At 41.8% G+C, this 25,852-nt stretch overlaps 1 protein-coding gene across 2 annotated transcripts in view; it reads left to right on the plus strand.

Moving 5' to 3' along the window:
* The window catches only part of LOC146989463 (protein diaphanous homolog 3-like), a 186,831-nt gene that overhangs the window by 68,213 nt on the left and 92,766 nt on the right, over nucleotides 1-25,852 (plus strand). For both annotated transcript variants that reach the window (XM_085805708.1, XM_085805719.1), the window contains exons 17-22: nucleotides 3,333-3,428; nucleotides 5,043-5,137; nucleotides 8,094-8,195; nucleotides 10,824-11,063; nucleotides 14,049-14,178; nucleotides 22,866-22,990. In XM_085805708.1, the coding sequence (XP_085661834.1) occupies nucleotides 3,333-3,428; nucleotides 5,043-5,137; nucleotides 8,094-8,195; nucleotides 10,824-11,063; nucleotides 14,049-14,178; nucleotides 22,866-22,990 (788 nt within the window). The remainder of the gene's footprint in view (nucleotides 1-3,332; nucleotides 3,429-5,042; nucleotides 5,138-8,093; nucleotides 8,196-10,823; nucleotides 11,064-14,048; nucleotides 14,179-22,865; nucleotides 22,991-25,852) is intronic.

The following is a 25,852-nucleotide window of genomic DNA, read 5'->3' on the forward strand; positions in this document are numbered from 1 at the left end:
TGAAGGTACGTTAGCTTGCTTCATGTACGCTATGTAAATCAATGAGTAATTGGGTTTCCTTCATTAAACCCAGGAACTTCTCCACAATCGCTTTTTCTTCCTTTTCTTCTTCGTATCTGAGCAAAAGACGGCTAGCATCACACACAGCGCTGCAGTAGCCATGGTGACCTGTGAACTTGTGCAGGGTCGTGGTCAATGATTGGTCGGGGTCATACTTACCGTACTTGTAGTGTTGCCGACAAGAATATACTATACCACTGAGTGTTTAATGTGACTCGGTGACCATCATAAAAGACAAAAGCACACAGGTAGAGTTCTGTAGCGTGTCATCTCTGAGCTCTCATTAATGCTACACGCCGCCATTCGAGCCTGAAACATCCACAGCAGCTGTGCCGAGCCTTCGTCCTTCGTCCTTCGCCGCTGTCTTACTTTTTGCTCGACCTGTGATGTGATGGGATGCAGACTCCCCACTGCTCTGCACTCACAAGTGTATCCTTATCTCCCCCACTTCCCGGGTGATAGCACAGTCTGATAACGACAACAGTCACTGCTTCGTCTGATTGATTAACCAGTGACCTCTCACCCCCTACGGGACATTTTAATTGGCTGATGTATAATGAGCAGGCTTCCCTGAAGAAGAGCTGTTTTAAGGCCAGAGCGGATGAAGGGGTGACGCTGGAAGGGGGCAATCTAATTAGCTGATTTAACTGATAACACCTGAGGCAGCGTGGTGTGTGAGAGTGTGTGAGAGTGTGTGTGTGTGTGTGTCCCATCGCAGTGTTATGTTAGGATAATTTATAGTTTAAATGACTCGGCTAAGTTTGCTTATACACTTGGAAACAGAGTGGTTGAATCTCTGCTACTGTGTGTTTCTTGTTTGTGTGTGTGTGTGGGGATTGTAAATAAATGAGATTCTGGGAGGTTATGATGAGTAGATCAATGCAATATCTTAATGCTGTAAGCTGCGGGCTTTAGGGTGCTGCATTCTTACCGTATATTGCATTCACATGTCCAATAACAATAATCAGATCTGGACATTTGGTATTAAAGGTAAATATTTACATCTTTACCATCTTTTTTATTGATTTCATTCCTGCCTGGTAATTTAACGTATTTTATACTCTATTTTTTGAAATGATTGAGAAAGCACATGTATTCATTGTTGATCGTGGTGAATGTTTACACGAGTGGTTTGAAGATGGTAGAAAATAGTAGATAGCAGGCGTTCATGTCCATTTTCTCTTCTCTATGGGCAGTTTGAGTGATTCTGTATCTGCCATTTAACCTGTTGAGCGTCATGTTTTCTCTTGTTGAACTGTCCCTTTAACAAACACAAGTTAAGGAATAGACTTTCTAACAAACTGTGACAGTTATGACAACATGACATGCACAAGAATAGTCAACACTTGTCATCAAACCCACGGTTATTTCTTTCTTGACTGCGTCATCTCAAACGAAAACAAGCTATATTTCTTTTATATTGCTTTTTTAATGAACATTTGTCAGACATCAAGATTCAGCTTGGCATCTTTTGAAACATCTTGAACAATGTTTCATCTATACAAAATATGAGCGAAGAAGCCGAGTTGACATGTACAGTATCAACCTTAACACCCACAAACACCTACTGAACATGTCATTACCTGGAACTCACTCAGTGTTTTACACATCTGTATTATTATTTACAGTAAACTCTGACCTTGTGTATCTGTTATGATAAAATATGTGGTATTTATAGCTGTATTTGTATATATAGTTTAACCCTGGTGATGCCTCTTTTCTTTTCTCCCCTGGTTCTGATCTTATCTCTCTTATCGTTAACTTGATGATATTTACAGATAAAAGTGATAAATCAAACATTACAGTAGTTGCTATAGCCAAACTAATATAAAGATTAATGATTCAGCTCTAATTTTGACCAGAATGTACAGCAAGCGTCAGCGTATTATTTGCAATTATCGACCAATATAGGGTTAATATTTAATTCAATTAGTAGTTAAAGTGTTCAGGTAATTAATTGTCCTTTTTTTCCCCCTTTTTCTCATCTCCCTCTCCCATGGTGCACATTTTCTATTGTCCTCCTTGTCCGTACTTTGCATTGTGCCTCTCTCCTCACACTGAAAGACTGTGAGGAGAATGTACCGACAGAGGAGCCACGTAAGTTCATGGATAGCTCAGTGTGTGGTCGTGTTTGTGTATTTCCTGTGCTCGTGGATTGTACCGCAGGTGTGCATGTTTGTGGACGGGCGCTAAGAGTCTTTTCTGTGTGAGCTCCCAGCGCCACGTAGGATCTTCCCTGAAAAGAAGCGCGAGCCCAGGAGGAAAAGTAGAAATACCTTTCCAGTGGATTAAACCTCCTCTCCTCTCCTCTCCTCTCCTCTCCTCTCCTCTCCTCTCCTCTCCTCTCCTCTCCTCTCCTCTCCTCTCCTCTCCTCTCCTCTCCTCTCCTCTCCTCTCCTCTTTCCTCTCTCCTCTCTCTTTCCTTTTCTTCTCTTCTCTCCTCATACACCATAATTACAGCACCAGACAATTACCCAGCATACTCCTGGGATGCACATTTTGTTCTCTTAATCTGGTGTTTTAAATAATTAAAAACCAACCATGAACTCCTTTTTTTGTGAGTGTGGCTCAAGAGGGTTGTGTATAGTGTGCACATATCTGTGTATGTGTGTGTGTGTATATCTTCCTTCCTATTGGTTGATTGTTTTGCTGGTTATAATAATCCTGAATCGCATGATGTCTTTCCAGTCAACCAGTAGCACCGTCACGAACCCACCCACCTTTGCTCCATGTGACCCAGAGTAGATTTACCTTCACCAATAACCTAAATACTGTGTGTGCAGTATTTTTGTTTATGGAGCAGTCGTGGTTCACCCATACTTTAACTCCCAGTGGTGTGATCACAAACACTCCACCATAATCCCCTTCTCCATGCTTTTCTAGCAGCATGACATCCAGTCATGGTGGACTATGTCATTGTTCACCAAGAAAAAAAACCAAACAAACACACACAAAAAAAGGGAGCAGATGTTTCACACGTTTGTGGGCGAATCTTAAACAGCTGACACCTTAAAAAAAAAGAGAACAGTCACACAGCTAAATGAATAAATAAAATCCATCTGGACGATCTCTACGTACCATTTCACTTCCTTTCTTTGTGTCGTCCCCAGACACTGAATAAAAAACGGATATCTAAATCTCATATAATCTTGCTGTAAATGAATTTTTGTATATCGTATATAATGCATGTCAGCAGCACTCCAGGTGCATGCATATGCGTAAATCTTGTCTTTGTGTGTTGATAATAATTCAGTATTTTCTGTCTTTATCAGCCAAAAAGCAAGAGGAGGATCTGGAGGATAAGAAATCCATAAAGAAGAGAATTAAAGAGCTCAAGGTGCTCGATCCCAAGATTGCACAGAATCTATGTAAGTATTTGTTTCCTCTCAGCCCACTCCTACTCCTCCCCGAGGACTGGGTTTATATGCACATCCTTGTGTTTTGATGCTCATGTGCACAGGACCTCGCCTCACTTTTAACCCCTCAGCTCACTGAAATTATATAAAGTAACCTAAAGGAAGAAGAAGAAGAGGGTGGACAGCCAAAGAGTTGCACCTTCTCCTGCTGCTTTAGCAATTAAAGAGACACAACACTAACCGTGCACTTGGCCGCTGTTATCTGTGACTCATGTCTTCACACACATACACACACACACTGAGAAGATTAACGATGTTAAGCCTCCATTAAGGGAAGAAGAAACAGGAGGAAAAAATGCTTCTGTGCATGATCACATTCATCTGTCTGTCTGTCTCGTCCTCTCTCCCTGTCTCTCTCTTTCTCACTCACACTGACTCGTGCATGCTTGGTTTATAATGACCGTTTTAAAAGGACTCAGCATTAATGAGGAACCAGCTGATCTCTTAAGCACTCCCAGATCTTAGTACCTCATTGGCTTATATCAAGGGGAGCTGTGACCTTTGTTTCATGGATTAAAAAGAAAATGAGACTAATCAGCCCAGTAACAGTGATAAATCATGCAGCGGAAATTATAGAGCGGGAATGAGGCGAGACGAAAAGTCGGCGGTTTGTGTTTCACCGTAGGAGGTAAAGGGTCTGAGCTTTGATGGAGAACGAGAGTATGTATGATGCCGTTCCACTGCAAATGCATTCGGTTTCTTTCTGTCCTTTTAGCACTTAACAGAGCTCACATTTAACAAGAAGAGGAACCAATTATTCAGTCAGACCTCTAACGAATGTATGCCGTTATTTTCATCTTCTGACTCCACAAACTTTGAACTTTGAAGTCGCCTCAGTAATTGTTCCTACCAGTGCATCTTATTGGCCCGTTTGCTGTGGTGATGCACTGTAAAAAAAAAACCAAGAAAATCTGTCTAATGTGACTGGAAAGCAAAGTGCAAGAAATAAGAAATGAAAGAAAGTTTCATCATCATTATTTGTTACTATATATCACAGGATGTAGATACTATGTGCAACTCCAGACCTCCACACTCTCCTGAATACAAAGATATGAAATGATAATCAAGTTGTTATATTCTACCTTCAGATTTTCCCCCTAATAATCTTTAGATTTTGCATCATGCGGCTTCTACAACAGTCACACATCTTTTACTGTCAGGTTTTTTTTTTTCTTTCTTTCTGTCTGATCCACTGGTTAGACTAATGACTTATCCTGACAAGGAATTTGCCACTCAGTCCCTGGTGGTAACACTCTTGCTTGAGGATCTCATGCTTGCTCAACCACTGTAATTTCTTAAATCACTTTTTCTAAAACAGTTTTATGTCTGGCTAACTTATGTATTTATGTATCTAATTTGATTTCTCCTCAGCTCAGACTCTCAGTACCCTATTCTCGAACTGTTCCTCTTTTTTTTTATTAATCTTACATCATTTTATTTTCTTTTATGATTGCTGTTATTAAATTCCATGACAAACTTACATCATTACTTGTCTTTTTTGATTTTATTTATATATTTACCACAGCAATTGTTGCATCTTCTCCTTGTTTTTTTCGTTTTTTTTAGCCATCTTCCTGGGCTCCTTCCGTATGCCTTATAAGGAAATCCGTCGCATGATAGTGGAGGTGGATGAAGAGCAGCTCACTGAACCTATGATCCAGGTAAAGCAAAAATATTTAGAGCTTCAGATACATATTTGACATTAGCAGACGTCAAACTGACCTGCCTACCTCTTGTGTCCATGTACAGAAGAAATATTGGAAATATGCTCAATTTAAAATGCGCCGGTGTTTTTACTGCCAGTCAGTTGCTCAGACTTCAGCTCCTCTCTGTTGCCTTGATTAGTTGTCTACCTTGAAATGCCATATAGTCTGTCTCTGTGGCTGAAGTACCGGGCATCTGTGAAGCTAACGGCACAACAACAGTTGAGTCTGTCTGTCTTTCTCTCTTATCAAACTTACATCACTCTTTTTTAATCGCCTTTTATGAGAGAGGTCTGCTGCTGCTACTTGTAGCTGATTCCAGGCTTCTTGTCTTTCCCTGTCAGTCGTTCTTTATCTGCCTGTCTGTAGTTGTTGACTGACGAGGTTTCCGCTTCCTGTTTTCTTGTTGAGAAATTAGCTATACTCTTTGACTTTATATACCACATAAAAATATGTTTAACATGCCCATGCTTGGTATCTTTTCAGCACAACTTTATCTATATGATCCGGTAATAATTTTTTCACTTTAACCTACTTTATTAACACATTGGGCCCAAAAATACACAGAAATCATCAGATCCGAATGGAAAAAATATGCTCCCCCGATCCACGTCTCTGGTATATTCATCACGTATAGTATCAGCTGATTTGATTTTTTTTTTACGGCGATTTAAAGACGTCATGTGATCTGATTAGTCCTGAAGAGGTTTCTGCTTCTTGTTTTCCTCGGGTCTGAACTTTAACTTTAATTGTTTTACTTTAGAGTTTAAAGCTGAACCTAAAGTGGCTTCAGAAAGTGTTGAGACCCCTGCACTTTATTGTGCTATAGAGGAGTTAGTTTTAAGCACGTTGTTACGTTAAATTACATAACAAATCAAATGTGAAATAAAAAAAACCAAAACCCCCTAATTTACAAAAGTATCCAGACCCTTCATTTAGTACTTTGCAGGAGCCCCTCTGGCAGAAATTACAGCTTTGAGTCTCGACAAGCTTCGCTCACCTGGATTCGGGCAGTTTATCCCATTATTCCGGACAGATCCTCTGCAGCTCTGCCAGACTTGATGGGAAGTGTCTGTGACCTCTCATCTTCGGGTCACTCGACAGATTTTCCATGGGTTTTAAGTCTGGGATTGGATCGGTCCACTCAAAGGTAGCCAGAGTCGTCCCACTGTTTCCTTGGCTGCTTGCCTCGGCTCTTTGTCGTGTTGAAAAGTGAAGTGTCGCCCCGGTCTCCCTTGTCACTGGGACTCAGGACTCGCGGCCGTAGCGTGACGCTGCCACCGCCACACTTCACCATAGGGATGATAATAGCCAGATGGTGAACAGCGCCTGGTGTCTGTGTGCCAGACTCAGTGTTTTGGGAGCTCTGTTTTAAAGATTCAATTTTTTTTATCCTTTATCAAACCAGAGCATCATTTTTTTTTTCTAATTTCCTTTTAAATGCATAAATATATTTCTGGCCTGACTCGAACAGAACGTTTTTATGGAGGTTTTGAGCCCTGACAACGAAATGCCCTACTAACCTCTGTCTCCAGCTCGACCCAGGGGAGAGTTAACAACAACAACTGGTCAGTAGACCGCAGGCTACTAACAGGAGTGGAAGGACAGGGAAGGTCAGCTGTGTAGGATTGGGCAAACGAGCAAGGAAACTTTAAAATCAATTCTGAAGGACACAGGTAACCAGTGCGGGGAGGCTGGAGCGCTGAGATGTGCTCCAATTTTCTAGTTTTTTGTCAGGACCTTGGCAGCCACATTTTTGTACAAAACTGTGAAGTGACCTTAAGGGCATTTCAGGAAATAGGAAGAACAGCCTTAAATGGCTCAAAGTGTACAGTCAAATTTAAATCATCGTCTACACGTCCCTGGAAATCTGAAGAGTTGATGGCTTCGAATTTGTGCTCCACATGTTGAGGAAGTGCATTTAAGGACTTTGGCTTGTTTTACTGATGATTAATTGGTGTGTGTGTGTGTTTGTGTGTGCATGTTTGAATGTGTGTGCACATTAAGCTGAGCTGAAAAACAAATGAGCGAAAACAAATCTGAGCTACGGATGTACATTTTAAAGAATTCATTCGATCAATAAATTGTTAATTAACAACACGCGAATAATTAATGGTCATTAAGGCAAATTCCATTATAGCGCATCAATAAAAACACAAGTAATGGAAGTGGCAATATTTGTCCGGACTCCAAGCATCAGGAGCAGATTTTCAGCCCAATTTAAATGCATTAGACCAATATATTTACCACACAGTGGAGCTATTTGTCTAGATGGCTTTTACATTCAAATGAGAAAGCAACAAAATCAATGTGGCTTAAATATTTCACCGTTTATTCCATTTGGTTGTCTCAAGATAAACTTCAAGTTCAGTTGTCTGTGTCCATATACATTTATAAACCGCCGGGCTTTAGTGCTAAAGTGATAGTCAAAGACTTTGATTTGATTGGAGTTGGAAAACTTTAGAAGTGAAAGTCACCAACAGCGACGAAACTCAGAACAAATAGAACAGCAGTCGGTTGGATTTCCAAACAATCGCTCCACAAAGAACGATAATCCAGAGGCTCACTCACTCTGAATTATATAAAAAAGAAACAACACAACACAACATTGTTGTTGAACTCTAGATGTAGCCCCCCGCCCTCAAGGATAAACCGTTTAATTAGACCTGATTACGTTCATTTTGGTCTCATGTTCTGTACAAGGTTAAGAAACGGAAGCATGAAAACGCAGAGGATATACAGTAAGGTACTAACCAAGTACAATTAGTACAGTCTAATTAAATATGTCAGTTATTAAGAATTTATCACCACAAGGTTCTTCCTGAATAAATGTGCAGCGGTTGCTTTCTGTACTCGTCTTTCCTCTGTGCCGCCACTCACACTCCTTCTTCCCCCTCTCTCTCCTCTTTTGTAGAACCTTGTAAAGCATCTGCCGGAGCAGGAGCAGCTCAACGCCTTGGCCAAGTACAAAAACGAGTACGCAAATTTGTCGGAGCCCGAGCAGTTTGGGGTTGTGGTGAGTTCACATAATTGCACACAAACATGCACACAGAAGTGTCGCCTCCACCACCAGCTGATTGTTGTATCACAAAAAAAAAAAAATCTTTTTCCTGTGTTGTAGTGCTTCTGTAGGATGGATGGAAAACCTCTGACATTTTCTATTTTCTATCAGCTAACTTGAAATTCTATTTACGATGAATGCAGTGAGTTCACAGAACATAAATATGCATAGTTTTATAAAGCTGCTTATCTTAACGTTGTAGTAATGTAAACTTTTCTTGTATTTGCATCATATCTTTCCCTCAGCGTCTCTTTTTCTCCTTCAACATGCAACACACATGCACACACACAAATGGACCACTTTCATATGAATATCCTAATCCTGAGCTTTTTAAAATTCTATCTTTTTAAGCCTTAAGAGGAGAGACAGGACACCTGTGGACTCCCGTGCTAATTTATGCACATTAAAGAGCAGCAGTGCTGCCTAATTATGTCTGCATCGTTTTCTTAAATACTTTTCAAAAGAGGTTTATTCAGAATTATGCATGAGGAGTGTAGCACTTCTTGTGTATTTTGTGATTCTGCCTAGTAACTAAGTTACTGACAAAACATGCCATAATCTGCTTTTACTCCGTGCACCCACCTGTTTGTAATCACCCATGAAAGAGAGTCTTATCGTTGAATGAAAATGCAGGGACTGCATAGCTGAGGTGGAGTGGGGTTGGGGTGTTGGGTGGGGGAGGGTTGAGCACAAGCAAGCTCAGCTGTTGCATACAGTATAGTTCATCAGGGAAACATAGAACAAAGAGGAAGGTGCTTATATAATGTTGTGCTGCTGCTGCTCAGGAGGCCTGTGTGAGCTTCACCTATCACAAGAGCTCATGTTCAAAGGGAATTCTTAATTTACCGTTAAGCAAACACATGCATTTTTATCTTTTTTTATTTTGCCAATATCCTCCATTCTCACACTTGGTTTGAACTCCACCTTGTCGGTGTTGTTAACAATACAGCAGACCTGATCACGGTAAAATAAAAATCCTTACTTGACACAAAGCCATTACAGTCACTGAGAGTTTCTTTAATGCAGCGACATGAATAAGTAAAGTGTTCTTTGTTAGAAGAAGTGAAAGGAGAAAAAAAGCTCCCCTTATTCCAATTATATTCATTTCCATGCATCCTCATGTAATTAGATGTCATAATGAGTTTAACAGTCAACTTCACAAGGGTAGGCTACAGTAGCTTTTATTACTGTACATCAGTTCAGCTTTCTGACTTAAAGACTTCATTTCCATCTGTGAATTACTGCATTTACCAGCAGCATGTGCAGCTACTGTACCGGCCACACACACAGTGGCTCGTTCATTTAGGATTTAAATTGTTGTTAATTTGGCAAATTATTTACTCAACATTAATTTCCACATTTTGTGTTTGTGCTGATTTGATTTAAAGAATCCATTAGAAACGAGATGGTTCATCGCAACAGGCTTATCCTACTGATAAAGCGATATTATTTGTTTTACACTGTATCGTGCATAAGTTTGAAATATACAGTTCTTACATCTGCAATATGTCAACACTTTACCACCTCACTGAACTTTGCTACTTTTCCATTACTCCTTCTTTCTAATCCATTTTGTCGTGTTGTTTTTTTGTGTTGAATCTCCTCCATCAAGTAAACACAGCCTTTCACAGTCTTTCTCATTTTTTGCCCAACGCCCGTCGTAGCCTTCTTGGAAACAGCTGCACACATTCACCGGGAAGGCGCCGTGGTGCATTTGCTTCCTTTCTTCTTCCCCTGATTATTATCTCCTTAATACAATATCCTTTTCACACAATTTACCCCATCATGACGCATTTCAGCTTTCAGTGTGCTTCTTGTGCACCTTGCATTTTCCCCCTCATTTTGTCTTATTCCTCCTCCCTCCTCCTTCCATTCTGCCCTGTTTCCACTCTCTGCTCTCATACAAACACACAGAGAACATGCACTCTCAAACACACACACACACACACACACACACACACGCTCACTCACTCTCCGACTGAAATAGTCATTTGATAACATTACAGTAGCTATAATTAAACCCTTGATGGAGGACATCAAACCGCACAGCCAGCTGTTGTGTGAAACAGACAATTGGAACCTGCGCCCTCCCCCTCCACCCCACACACATACACAATCACTGCTGTGGCCAGGCTCTGGGCCCAATGCAATATTTTCCAATTTTCTCTAATTGTGTGAGAGTGGTAATCCAAGGCAGCCTATTGTATATTCCACCCCCTCCGCTGCCTGCCCTATATGGACACTAACTCCACAATTAACTTACCAGACCTGGGTCCCAAATCAAATCACTGCCAGCATCTATTACTACTGCCTAGCAACACTTTCCAGCATGCTGGTTGCATAAATGTCTTTTAAATTAGATTGGCTGGATGTGAGAGTGTGCCAAAAGTGTGATTGTAGTTACTTAAAGTTTGACTATGTTCTTTGACTTTCTTCTTATATTTGACACACTTTTCCCTTTGCTCTTGTTTTCTCCCCTCCTCTCCCTGCTTCATCTTTTCTTATTATTCTTTTCACCTTTTGTGCTTCTGTGTTTCTTCCTCCTCCTTTACCGCTGTTCTCCCCCCCCACCATCTCTCCTAGATGAGCAGTGTGAATCGGCTGCGTCCTCGCCTCAGCCACATCCTCTTCCGCCTGCAGTTTGAGGAGCAGGTAAACAACCTGCGTCCAGATATCCTGGCTGTAAATGCCGCCTGTGATGAGGTCAGGAAGAGCGGCTCCTTTGGCCGGTTGCTGGAGCTGGTGCTGCTGCTGGGGAATTACATGAACGCAGGCTCTCGAAACGCGCAGTCTTTTGGCTTCGACCTCAGTTCCCTCTGCAAGGTGAGAGCAAAATGCTGAACTTCTCATCAGCTGTTCACACACACACACACACACACACACACACACACACACACACACACACACACACACACACACACACACACACACACAGTACAGGATGTAGAGACCATCATCCATCCGTTAGCAGTGGTTCAACTAAAATAATATAGGGAAATCAAACAAGGCTTATACGATTTACTTTTTCTACTTATCTTATACAGTTTACAAATGAATTGTAGTGACCATAATCAAAAAATACATCAATGTAAATCCAAATTTGATATGAACACCACATACAAAATGTATTGAAGCATGTGTGCCATATTCTTGGTTCGCATGTCCTCAAAAGTTAAAATTGTCACATCGATCTGTAGTATTTAGACTTAAAGGGAACTCTGCAAGATTTGCACCACAATTGAACAGCTTTGGAGTAATTGTAATGATTAAATGACTTGTTAGAAGGAGAATGGAAGCTCTCTGCCTTTCACCCAGAGTCTCTTGGCCAAAAAACAACTTTGCAGAATCAGTGCCTCCTAGGGACGGGTCCCGATTTCAGTACTTTTATTGATACAAACCGAACTCCCACCAAAGTACTGAGTATCGATTCACGTGAAGTCAAATGGTACGACATTCTGGTACCTGAACGCATGTGTGTCAGCAAGAGTGGATACAGTCTATGGGAATGTCTGTCTGATGCAAATATTCTTCAAAATTACTTAAATTACTACACACACACACAAAAAGTACCAAAACAGGTGTTGTTGTACACGGAGTATCGGTACCGTATCAATTCAAATGTGAAAGGTACTCATCCATCCCTAGATCCTCCGGCCCCGTGTCCCAGGTCTCGTCCCGCCTGAAACATGGACGTGGACGCTACGACACAAACACACCTGATAATCCGTAATCTCTTGTTAACATTTCCCACCTCGGTAGACACGGCTTCATGCATTGCCTTCTTACCAGCTTGGTGAAAACAAATGCACAAAATATACTGTATGCTCTCTGAAACTGTAGGAGGAGCTCCGAGGAGAAAAAAAAACGACCAGAACAGCGAAAAAGCATCCAGACAGCATAGTTCCCCTTAAATTGCAGAATGATTGTCGTGTGTAAGGTTTGTGTGTGTTGTGCAGCATTATCATATCTGTGAATATCTACACCTGTTTATCTTTTTGCATGTAACATATTTTTTTTGTCGCCTTGCCTGAGACCTGTCAGTGACTGATCTGAAGTGGCTGCTCTGATGAGACAAAGTGTTTCATTTGATTGAACTCGATCAGGCCCAACAAGACAGTTTTTTTTCTTTTTTCTCCCGCTCTCTATCTGCTGACATCTATCAAAGCAGCCAAACTCAGGGAATACTTTGTTCTCTACTCTCCTGCACAGAATAGATAACTCAGGTTATGGCTACTACTATCCCCCTTTGAAAGTTCACACACACACACACACACACACACACACACACACACACACACACACACACACACACACCCTGCATGACTGGCCAGGCTTAGTGGGGCAGAGACACAACACATACCCATCATACCTGTAGCGTTTATATGGCATGAAGACAGAACAGTGGGATTCCCGTGTACGATAGCCATGGCGACAGAGAACAGAGTGTGAACCTGGAGTAGGAGGCTCCTCCAGTGGTTACACTTACAGCTGGGAGCACACGCACTGCAGTTTCCACAGTAACAACCACTGCAGCCATTCATCACTGCCACATCTCTGCCCTGTTAGACTTGGGTGCTTATGTTCATATAAACACTAATGCACGCCAGAACACAAACATTTTATTCGCTGCATTAACTTGACAGTAAAATAATCAGTTCATAAAAATATCAAGAAATAGTTTTTTTTTTCTGTGTGTTTAGTATTTCTATTCCTAAAGCTGCTGCTGCTTTCACTGTGGCCTGTTTTTTGTGCTCAAATGTCGGCGGAGCGAGGTGTGTGAGTCGATGTCAGAGGCAGGACACACAGAGGAAGACATCACCTTCATGCCTGCTCCCGAGTTTGACAACTTAATTCCACAGTACAGAAAAAATTGCACCCAGCCCAACTGGGGAAAAAAGCAAAAAAAAAAAAAAAATGTTTATGTTGTCAGCTATGATTACCATCCATCTAAATTCAGAAAGGGACCTTTTGTGAGTGAGCACTTGAAGCTTTTGAAAAAAAAAAAAAATGGGAAAGCAGAAATGAAAAGAGAGATGAGAATGTTTGATTAGAGGAGATAATACAAACATGATTAAACCCAGCGGGGCTGAGTGCACTGCTGTCTACCAATAGATCACCTAGAGAGATACACAGCAACGCACTCCACAGGAGGGATGTGTGGCGGGGGGATACTGAGACACATCTTTGAATTAGACTGTAAAAGAGCGATGATGGAAATTTATCAGAGAAATTGAAAAATTGTTATGTGTGTGTGTGTGTATGTGTGTGTGGGGGGGGGGGGGGCTCCGAGTGCAGCGGAGGTCATGACATTGTGAATATGCTTCCACCGAGGAGGAGATACACAATCATCCACAGCTACTGTCAACACTCAGCGTTTTACAAAGAGCCACTGAGAGGTGTCTATTACAGTGGCTGGATGAGGACAATGACACATGCTCCTTTTGTCACACAACATCCCACAGATACAATTATAGAACAGAAAAGCTGCTGTTAATTTTCTACTGTGCTATAAAGATCTTGAAAGTGATTTGCACAAACAACAGCACACAAATTTGCCCATTTAAAATAGAACCAAACCAAAAAAAAAAAGCTACACTGCAGAGCTTAGCCTGTGACATTTGAAGTAACAAGCACAGTCTGAGGTGCCACTTGGTGCTAATATCCTGTCAGTCTGTCTTTAATTAGCTCTGTTAATCCTATATTGAGACTAAATGAGCTGAAATAACACAAATCATTTTACTGCCAGAGGTCTTTGTATGTAACTCCGCGTGTGTGTCTGTGTTAATGTGTTGTGTTGTTTGTCTGCAGCTGAAGGACACGAAGTCGGCCGACCAGAAGAGCACGCTGCTCCACTTCCTGGCACAAGTGTGCGAGGAGGATTTCCCAGACGTGGTCAAGTTTGTCGAGGATCTGGAGCATGTGGACCGAGCCAGCAGAGGTAACACACAACATTACCCACAAGTCCTACACACAGAGGGACACAATGGTGGGTGGGGCTGGGTATCGCCACAGATTCTGATTCACAAGGTCCCGATTCGATCCAATATTGATCGATTTAGAAATATTTCAGTTTTAATACCAGTTTTGCTTGGTTATGAAAGATTTTCACAGAACCAATGCTGCAGATTGAGCCAAGATGGAACTCTCTAACCTGCTACATCGTTAAAGATATTAATGTTTACATTATAAAATGACCCGAAAGCAGTGACATCAAAGGGTGATTGCGTTTTTTTACAATCTGGACCTTATTTCTAGCATAGATTATAGGTTAATAGGTCAACCTACAGACCCCGGCTTTATGCTAGAAATAAGGTCCAGATTGTAAAAAACAGTAATTACCCCTTAATGCACATTTATCTAACATGACCTAGTCCAGAAGTTGACAGTGCAACTCCTCAGTACAATTGCAAGAAGTGCAATTAATGTGAACAATTCAGCAGTGAATGGACACAACAAGATGTAAACAGCATTCAGGAAACGGCAGAGCCTACATGAAAAGATGGATCTAAGGATTTAAATGAAGCGATCTTTCAAATGAAGGTCGATATGAATCGGAAAATCAATGTTTTAAACCCAGCCCTAATGGTGGGAGATGCTGCTAGTCCGAGGTCTTACAGAAACACTGCGTCTACCTCTCTGAGCTGATATCACAGTGCGATCATTGCTATTATTCTGGATTCCTGCTGGTGTCACCTCAGGTTATTTAGCCTCCTCAGCGCGCAGGGAGCTTCATCCGCCGCCTCTCATATCAACATCCCTTGCAATATTTACCAGCAGGGATTTTCCAAATAGTCCTACAAATGCTAAATTAGTAATCAAATAGTTGGACTGTTCTTTGAGCAGACAAAAGGAATACAGACTCAAAACTACGTCTCTTTTTTTCCCCCCTCTATGTTTTAGAGCTTTGTGTGACAAACAAAAGACTCTTTTGCTTTGAGTTAAAGAGAAAAAAAAAAGCCTTTTATGTCGTCCTCTGTTTGTGTTGTTGTTTAGACAACTGAGGACATGCTATTAAAACAGAAAACTAAATAACATTTCAGAAACTTTCAACCACTTTGGCCTCTTTTGTTTGACGCTGGTCATTAAGCCGCCTTATCGCTTGACTTAAACATCAGTGATACCGTGGTCAATGACAAGTGGAAGGTGATTGGAAAGGTGAGCCTAATGAAAAGATAATGAGCTGTGTGGGTTGTTCGGCTATATGAAGACCTGATATCAGGAACTTAATCACGCTGTAACATTGTGTCATTTCACACACAACACTTCAGCCTTTCAGCTCCATCAAAACAAATTGCTTTTACCTGAGACACCGGGTTCAAGATCACAGCACCCACTCACACGCAGCGGTGTTGTCCAGCATGAAAAGGCGATTTAGTCGTCAGCAGAGTAAAGTTCATTTATATTATATTTCATTAATGTTAGAAAAAAAGATATACAATAGATTTTATGATGTATTATTGGAGCAGAGATCCAGTCATTAAATGATGTGAGCTTAATGCATAAACAGAGTGTCCTACCTAGGCAATGTTTTCCCATAGACAGAAATGGAACAGTCTTTTTCTGTATTCCTCTGCTTCACTTTGAGCTTCACTCTTACCTTTCTACTTTTGTGGCTCTCTGGGGATTATTCTGGGATTAGATGCTTGTTGATTCTGTAAACACGCATTGTATTTTACCAGCTCGGTGTTTGATCTATGCTACACTCGGCTCATCTGCACTGCCGTTTGATACTAACATTAATCTTCTGCTGTAGCACATCTACATCGACAGAGTTATAAGTTCATTTTTCAGGAGAGTAGGTCGGGGCGAATGTATCTTAAGCCACCGTGTCGATTCCGAACAAATTGGCTGTTTTCTCCGTTAATTTGATGCACAAGCTAAACGTGCAAAATGCGGCCGCACGATCTACATCTGGTTCTGTGTATCTGGAGAGTGGTGGGGGTGATGGAGGTCACAGTGAAGTGGGAGAGCCTGGCTGGTCAGAGGAGACTGGGACCATATTGTTTGTTCAGAAGAAACTCTCAGGAGAAGTGGTGAGCAGCGGCCTGTGCACAATGTGTGCGTGTATGTGTGTGTCTGCAACTATATATGCATGTGCGGTCGGTCGTACTGTCACAGCATCTTTATTGCCGCTCCAGAGAAGATTTTTTTTTACCCACTGCTACAGTCCCAGCAGGAGGGAGTGAAGAAAAGAGGGTGAGGAGGAGAAAACATGGTGTGGATGAAACGTGTGACTTTATTGTTTTGACTCCTCCGTGTAAGAACCCCTCCAGGTTCTGTTGGTGCTTTGATAATCTGTTGGATAATGACGCTCCTGTTGAGTGTTTCATTTCTGCCGCCTGTGCTGAGTGTCCACAAGCCCTTGGCCAGGACTCACAGGTACAGGGATGCAATCAATGGAAAGCTGAATCCTCGGATTCTCTCCTCAGGCTCTGTCCATTTTCCTACTTCATGGACGTCAAGCCGAGTATACGCTGCATTCACGTGTTAGACAGAGTCCTCTTTTTCCCATCACTGTCTTCCTCTCCGTTTTTGTGCCATTAGATGCAAACACTAAGTGTGTCATCTCTCCATATCTAGTGTTCAGACACACAAATCCCATTTCGTCTTTGTAAACCATGCTCTTGAGTGACTTCCTTTTCATCTGGTCTGACAGCCATTTGGGAGGCCTGAAGACACGCTAAAAGGCTGCATTACATTCATAGACATTCACCAAAGAGCTTACTTGAGCATGAAAACAAGGTTGGATAGAGGTAGCAGTAATGACTTGTGCTTCTGTTGAGAAGCCGCTGTCTTTTGACTGTGTGTAACACAGCCCCTCGTTTCCCCCGTTGCCAATCTCGCCTCTCATGGAAGCAAAAACTGCAGCTTAGTTCAGGGCTCTTTTGTGTCTGCCTTCTTATTCCTGCTCCCCTCTCTTCATTTTCAGCAGCACTACAGTCATCATTTTCTCCTGACATGGAGGAGCAGTCCTTGTGTACTGCTCCTCTCTGGCATTTTCTGTCTCCCTCTGTCTGCCTGGTGGCCTGTCTGCCTGTCTGTCTGTCTGTCTGTTTGTCTGTCTGTCTGTCTGTCTGTCTGTCTGTCTGTCTGTCTGTCTGTCTGTCTGTCTGTCTGCCTGTCTGTCTGTCTGTCTGTCTGTCTGTCTGTCTGTCTGTCTGTCTGTCTGTCTGTCTGTCTGTCTGTCTGTCTGTCTGTCTGTCTGTCTGTCTGTCTGTCTGTCTGTCTGTCTGTCTGTCTGTCTGTCTGTCTGTCTGTCTGTCTGTCTGCCTGTCTGTCTGTCTGTCTGTCTGTCTGTCTGCCTGCCTGTCTGTCTGTCTGTCTGTCTGTCTGTCTGTCTGTCTGTCTGTCTGTCTGTCTGTCTGTCTGTCTGTCTGTCTGTCTGTCTGTCTGTTTGTCTGTTTTTTTTTTCGGTTATCAATCTCACTCTCTGTCCCTTTTCTGTCATATTTCTGTTCCTTTGTCCCTCATCACAAACACATGTACAATACATGTCAGCTCTGGCACTTGGTGCTGAATTCATGGTGAAAACATGGAGGCTTTCAGGGACCAGCCACTTAACCAGGCTGGTACAGCTTGTAACCAGGCAGTGCTTCCAACCTGGGGCTCTAGTTTCCTAATATTTTAGGTCTAAAAGAAGGAATCTGAAGATTTTCTTTTTAATGTCTCCTGTTTTGCAGTAGTTCTGTCTGCATCCCTGCATCGCCACGGCAGCGATGAATGGGAGTGGACCGATCAGATGGCTTGTTTATTTTGTTAATAAAAAGTATTGCAAAGTCTCGCATGAACTCGTAAAGTCTCGCATGAGAGTCTAGTTATGTTTACAGGTCGTCTGAAGCTCCTGTTTGTTTTATCAACAAAGGAGTATCAACTCGAAGTCACAACGTTTTCGTAGCAGTCAGAGTAAGTCTGGATATTGTTTATTGTGCCTAAACACACTGAGCCGTCAACTTGACTCTTGCGCGAGACTTGGTATCACAGTAGGGTTGTGCCGATTGGCGATCCGATCGTCTATCGGCGATTGGAAGGAGGAGCGGCAATGTTTTGTTTTCATGCCGATTTTACACACACACATACTCGCTACTTTTTTATTGATCCAATGCGCTATCTGTTTGTTTTGTTTTAATGAAGCCGCTTGGCTTGCTGCTTCCAACCATAGACTGTAAAAAGAATGAATGTAGCACCGTGACGTCACCCATTGGTTTGGGGGAGTCTGTTTTGTGCCGCTACTACGGGGGTTTGAACCGCGCCATGTTGGATTCTACTTGCCATATTTGGAGAGGTGTGGCGGTTAGCTGGCCGAGGTCCCGCCCACTGGCCTCGAAGCAGCGGTCTCCGGACCTGTCACTCAACGTTTCCGCGCCCTAATTGGCCAGAACTTTAAACCTAATAATAGTAAAACAGTAGAGTTTAAAAAAAATTCACCCCCCTCAGAGTGTGTGCGGGGGTAGAAACTATCAATTGAGACCAAAAAAATAAAATGTACCAGGCTGTAAATATGTTTTTTTAAGCTGTAAAATCGGCTATTTTAACATGGGCTCAATTGGAGTTGCTCCCTTCTGACACCAGCCCCCAGCGACAGCCGAGGGGATTGCAGTTTTTTGAACGCGGAAGTGAGCTTCACTTCTCAGACCGACAACTGCCCCCTTGCTTCCAACAGATACTCTGTCAAATGACAGTGTTTCACCAATCAAATGCAGCCACTGGCGACGTCCAATCAGACGGAGCCAGGTAGTCATATGACCGCACACAAAATCTCTGTGGTAAACAGGGTGGCCACTCCGCCTCAAATTTGAGGAAACATGTTAAGCTGGTGTTGTGGCTGTGACTAGCCCTGTTATGTCACAGCCCGACGAGGTGTTCACTGATATGCCACAAATAAATTACGTCCGCCACGAATAGATTTTTCGGCTTTCGGCAACGCAATAGCGTTCCGTTCATTGATCATAGCGCTCTTTCTGAGAATCTGAGAATGTCAAGATCACCCAACACTATATCACAGCTCCGTTTACAAACATTTTGCCTTTCTGGAAGTGAACAAATCCCTCGACGTATGTTTGAATCGCCATCTGACGCTCTCAGTGTAAAGAAAATGTGGTTTTGTGGGAGCCTAAACAGCTTAAGATCAGTCCGCTCCCATTCATCGCTGCCATGGCGATGAATAGGACAGACACAACTACTGCAAAAAAAATTCAGATTCCTTTTTTTAGACCTAAAATATTAAGAAACTATGGCTCCAGGTTGAATTTGCCCGGAATTGTCCTTTAAGCCATACTAAATAAACAGACATTTCTGAATTCATTTTGTTTTGCGGAAATTATTGGTTTTGGTCAAGTTGCTGTTCAAAGCTTGTGGGGGTGGGGGAGGAGCGGAGGAGTAATTACAAAGTAATGTGGGAACTCTATACAGAGACGGGGCTCAAGGCCTCGCTTTGTATTTTAGCCATATGCAGTATGAGTGATGACGCTCAGGTGGAGGGAATACAGAATGAGCTTGTGCAGAGTGCAACTTGCAGATTCACTGACCTTCAGGCTCTCCGTGCTCCCTTTGTATGTAGTGGGTGCTCAGCACGTTGAGAGTGTGCACGGCACGCTCAGGTAGGTTCTTTATTTATTTATTTCTTTGTGAGCAATACTATTCTCTCGTTCCCAGCTTCTGGCATCATCAGTCCTGCCGGTCACACTTGTCTGTCAGGCTTTGGCCTCTGAAGGCACATCCACGTGTTTTCAGTCTCTTCATTTCCATATATCAAAGAATGATCTATAGTGGATCTCTGCATGGAAGCGGGGGCTGTTTGTGAGTGAGTACGCACGGTTGTGTGCTCCACTCGGTCTCATTTATAGCACAGCAGGTTGGCGGAGTAATAAAAGGATGTCAATGGGGGATTTGACCTCTACAAATATTGCAATTATTATTCTGCTAAAACATCCTATATCTGCTGCAGCCCCTCTGGACCACAGATGTGTTCCGGGTCCTGCTGCTCATAAAAATCACTCACACTTTCACAGGCTGAAAGAAAAGGGAAGGGAAGCATGGAAACACCCTTTCATGTTCCCGTGCTCCTGCTATGCTTTTCACCGTTACCACAGAGCAATTATTCCACAACTCTTAAGCTCTCTGTGAAAACTGTGTTTGCACAAAGCTTCAGCTTCTTCTGATGTTGAACCTGTTTGTTCCATCTGCTGTACCAGGATCTTACTGGATCTTTCCCATCCAAGATTGTCTCCTGAAGCAAACGCCTCAGTTTCTTGTCACCTGAACAGTACAGCATGTCTTGTCATGTTGCGTTCACATACAGTACCCCTCTGTGTGAGGGAGCCTCATCTAGTTAGAAAAAAAGAGAAAATCCCAATCTGTTTTGCTCTGTGTCTCACCCATCCTTCCTTGCTATTTTCTCAGTCTGTGCATCATCACTAGGTTTTAATCATGTCTATTAGCAGACTGCCTTTCTGGCTTCCTTCCACTTGTGCATGCTGCCCACACCCCATTCTGCAGATCTTTGGTTGCATGGTTTTCTAGGAGGCTTTTATCAAAAAGAGATAGAAATGAAAATGGAAATAATAACAGCAGGTGAGGAGTCTGTTTTGGATTGACTACTAAAATGCTGACATTTACATTGAGACACATTTTCTTTCATTGCACCTTTTGGTCCTGCAAAGATAGATAAAGTGTTAGCAGCTGTTTTCATATCTGAGCCACAGAAACTGGACAAGTTTCTTTGCAAAAGGCACATACTGTACAGCACAGTTCAATACTCTGTTCTATTTGTATGATGAGGAGCTCTCAGTTTGGCTTATATTATCCTTCCTTAAAGATTTAATCAGGGAAATGCATCATAAATTACATGCAAATGTGCATCATTTTCACATTAGGGTTCCAGTACTTAATTATCACTTAACTAGCTTTGAAGTTTAACTCTTGTTACATTTTATGTAAAATATGAGCAGTTTGAAGCAAGGCCAGAGTTTACTTTATCACAGATACATTAAGACTCAAGACTTCACCGATGACTGGTATTAATTGAACAGAAGTTACCTGATCTGTTTACATAGCACAACCCACATTAGTCCATTGGTTATAGTACTTTCAGGAATTCGGATTTGTGTTAAACATAAAAATAAAAACCTGTAAGTTCTTAACACATTTCTCCCTATTATTTTCATCATTTCTGAAAAAAATAATTAAAAAAATATATAACTACATGGAAAATTAGCCCCTACTAACAAAGATTTCTGCTTTCTCTTTGTACTGCCCAGGTCCATAGAGTGATTTCTTAGCATAATAAAAAATCAGCCGTTTGGTCTGGGGGCCAATTGCTCTGTGAATACGGCTTTGATTGGTCGCAGTGGTCACAATGTGCTCTGACAAGATTTTTAAAGGAACGGTTCGCTCTGGGATTTTTCAGTTTCAGCCTTCATCTGACCGTTAACCATTAGCGCCAACGCTTTACATGAGAAACAGGGAGAAGTTGATGTGTGAGAGTAAAAAAAATGCGACAAAGAAAAACATGCCATGAGTTAAAGGAACTGGAGCTGCAGTCGATGTTATATGGTGATATTTTTAAAATTTAAAAGCGCCACCTGACTTTTCCCTCTTAGCCGGCATGAATGTTAATTTTCTCTATATAGTCGCACACTCACCTTTACCTGCTGTGAAAAGAACATACGCTCCATTAAACTAAGAAGAGAAACTTCAGCTGCTGCACACTCTAGGATATTTCTTTAGTTAAGATGTCTGATTGAACAAGCGTCTGTCTGTATGTGTGTGTGATTGTGTGTCCAAGACAGTATGTTCCCATCAGCAAATGAGGTTTATAATATAAATGCAATGAGAAGCTTAGCTACATTTAAGTTCTCTCTCCCTCTCTTTTTTTTATTTTTTTGTAAAGCATGTATTAGGATCAAGGGGAAATTTGAAACTACTTAAAAATAAGCAGCTTATGCCTTTTTGTCAAGCAGGGTCTAATCAGGGTAATTTAAGCCATATGCTATATTCAGTGACTGGCTTAAAGTGTCAGCCGTGACCACCTTAACCGAAAGTTGTGGCTCAGCGTCGCCCTGCTCTCCCACCTGCGTGATCGATGCACCTGTTGAGATGAAAGATTTCCACTTCTTTAAGGTTCTTTGAGACTTTCTCGCTCTGTGTTACTGAAAAGCTGCAAGATTGTGAAAATACACGAGAGTGCATGGCACAAGGTTTCTGCTTTCTCTTTCTCTGCATACATGTCAGTAAGGGCACTGTATTGTTGTATGAGCTAAATTGTTTATGACACACACATGAACATATAAGAGGCAAACATTGAACGTACCTTCACTTGATGTTTGTTTTCCTCACGCGTCGTTTATTCCCATGGTGTTTCTGCCAGTGTGAACCCATAATAAGCATGCTTTCCATCCGAGCCTGCTTTTCTTTTCTGTGTTTGTATTTTTTTTTTTTTTTTTTTTTGGGATGTTGTTTTTCTCTGATTCTTTCAGAGCATCAACATAATAATGCACCTGATTGTACCTGTAATTGAGTTGTCCTCTGTCTCTCTCTGCCTCTTTCTTTTCATTTCCATGTGGGTGTGTTCCTGTGTGTTTATTTTTATTTTTTATGAATATGTGCATGTCTTTGTGTGTGTGTCAGTGTCTGCAGAGAATCTGGAAAAGAGTCTCCGGCAGATGGAGAGGCAGCTGCTGCAGCTGGAGAGAGACCTGGAGACTTTCTCCTCCCCCGATGACCCCAACGACATGTTCTTCACTAAAATGGCTATATCCTTTTTTATAAGCCCAGGAATTCACTCAGCAGTCCTGGCTGTTCGCTGGAGTTTACTGTAATGAATCAAAGTGAATGTTTTTTCATGTTTTCATTTTTCACTGCGGTGCTGTGCTGGCTGGCAATAGAACGGGTTTTCATAGCCGAACACGTTTTTGAACTTGCGGTACAAAGGAGAAGGAACTTTGAAGTCTTTGGTCGGTCAAACGTCCAATTTTAAGAGTTTTGTACCGAACACCTGAGTTTGTAAAAGTTGCTTTAACTCTTTGACTCCAAGGGCAAAAAATTCAACACTTTGTTGTTGAATTAGATGTCGAATGTGGTGTTCAAGTTTTAGTCTTTGTCTTGTATACAGTACAATACATATACTCCTCAAAAATAGTTTGAAAACATTATTTGAGTCAATCATTTCTCCTCTTTAAAGGGATAGTTCAACATTTTGGCAAATTGGCCCATTGCCATAATTGCTATAGTCATAGCAGTAGGTTCGTTACCTTTATTTGTCGGTGCAAGCTATTTTTAGAACGGTGGAGCAGAGCCGTGAGCTGCTCAGAGCTACGCTATGGAGGCTCATGGGATTTCTCGGTTTCCCTCATCAAATACACAATCCAACAACTCCACAACGCTCTGGTGGACAAGTTGTGAGCTGCACATTCACCACGCTATGAGATAATAACACAACGTTACCAGACAGAGTTGTTTTAGAGGGAAATACAGAGACTGTTTGCTGAAAAACTGTCCCTGAAGGCAACGTGCATCAGCGGTTTCGCATGAATTTCCCTCTAAAACAACTCTGTGTGGTAACGTTGTGTTATTATCTCATAGCGTGGTGAATGTGCAGGTCACAACTTGTCCACCAGAGCGTTGTGGAGTTGTTGGATTGTGTATTTGATGAGTTTGATGAGGGAAACCAAGAAATCCCATGAGCCTCCGTAGCGTAGCTCTGAGCAGCTCATGGCTCTGCTCCGCCGTTCTAAAAATAGCTTGCACCGACAATTAAAGGTAACGAACCTACTGCTATGACTATAGGGATTATGGCAATGGGCCAATTTGCCAAAATGTTTAACTATCCAACGATATAAAATACAACACCAGTCAACTGATTGACTAAAATAACGTTTCCAAACTTTTTGAAGAGTTTATATATGTATATAAATGGTTTTCCTGCCAGCGTCCATGATGTGTATGAGTGACATCCCTTTATTTTTTTTACTCGTGTTATTGTAGCCGTTCTCCTCTCAGCTCTGTTTTGAAAGGTACTTTACACTGAGGGCAACTTCAAAATGAAGTGAAGGGTAAAGAGAGGGAGAACTGGGACAAAACCTCCTTCGTCTCTGTCACTCTCATTCTCTCATTATGTCAGTCACGGTTTGTATTTTCATGGAGACAGAACGAGAAGAAATTTAGCTCGTTTTACTCAGTTGTCAGTTTATTATAATTAAGCCGAGGTGCTAAATTACAATCACATAAAAAAAATTTAAAAAGCACAATTTGGTTTCACTGTCACCATCTCCTTTTTTACCGCCTTCATTCCACACCATGATCCTGTGCTGACAGCTGTCAGGTACGTCTCAGACCAGGTGTGGAAGCATGTGTTCAATAATACACCCTGTGCCCAGCCTCCTTCATGTAGTTTTGATCAGTAGCCTTGGGGCTGGGCCGCTGAGGGCTTGTGTTGTGGTAGTTAGCAGAGAACCTGAGCACGGCACAGAAAGGTTCACTGAGAATGGATTTGACAGGTCTCGTCTGTCGCTGCTTCTCTTTCCCAACTTCAGGTGCACTGCAGCAAACGTCTTATCGTTAGTAACAATACTGATTAAAAACATCAACAGGATGGAGTCTGAACTCGCTGCCCTGAAATAGAAATGAAATGGAGATAAAGTTATACAAGGCCGACAAACACACACACATTACACACACTCTTCTGCGCTCAACTGTGTCACAAACAAATATTTGTGCTTAGTCTGCTCAGATGTTGCATTCACCCCACTATCCCTGTGTAAAGTCTCCACTCTGCACTGTGGTCATATTTTTGGGACTTTAGTCTAAACGCAGACAATTTGGCAGAAAACGGTTCCATTCACTGGAGCTTTTGTCGGCCGAGACCGCAGAGCAGTTATTCTCTTTATTGGTAACTAATTAACAGTCACAACCTTTATTTACAATCTGAAAAGGAGTTCTAAGCATCATAAGAAGAAGTGGAATTAATTGGAGATGTATGCATGTGATTTGCACATGAGTTTATGGGCTGTTTGGAATTAACTAAATCAAAAATATGCCCATTAGGATTATTGTAGAAGAAAAAAACTAGACATCAATTGAATAAATAACAAGAGGAAAATACAAAAGGCATTAGAAAGCCATATTTGTATAATCAAGCTTGATTTGTATTATCTCATATAAATGATCAGCGCTGAACATTAGAAGTCTATGAGGCCTAATTACAACAAATGAAATACACAGTCACTGACTTGGAGTTTCACGTTGGTGACATTGAAGATTACATTTTCACTTCATGGATCAATTGAGTGTAGTTATTGTGTAACTGGTCTGATGTCGCACTTCATGATGCGCGCTTGGCTTGTAAACTTGGCAAATGAAGACGAGAGAGAGAGAGAAAGAGGATGGTGATGAGCAAATGAAGAAAAGGAGGAACAGGAGGAGATGAAATTAGATGAATTAAAGAAGGGGAGTGGAGAAAAAAGAAAGCAAGAAAGAGAGGATAGACAATCTTGAGAATGAGCAGCAGAGGGAGAAATCAGGAGAGAGGGAGGATGATACTTATCTATCATGACTGTCTGTTTTTTTCCCTCCCTCTCTCTCCCCCTCCTCTCTATCTCTGTTGCTCTCCATCACCT

This window comes from Trachurus japonicus, chromosome 3 (genome assembly GCF_045865225.1).
Source record: "Trachurus japonicus isolate A0001 chromosome 3, Traja_1.0".
Classification (NCBI taxonomy): Eukaryota; Metazoa; Chordata; class Actinopteri; order Carangiformes; family Carangidae; genus Trachurus; species Trachurus japonicus.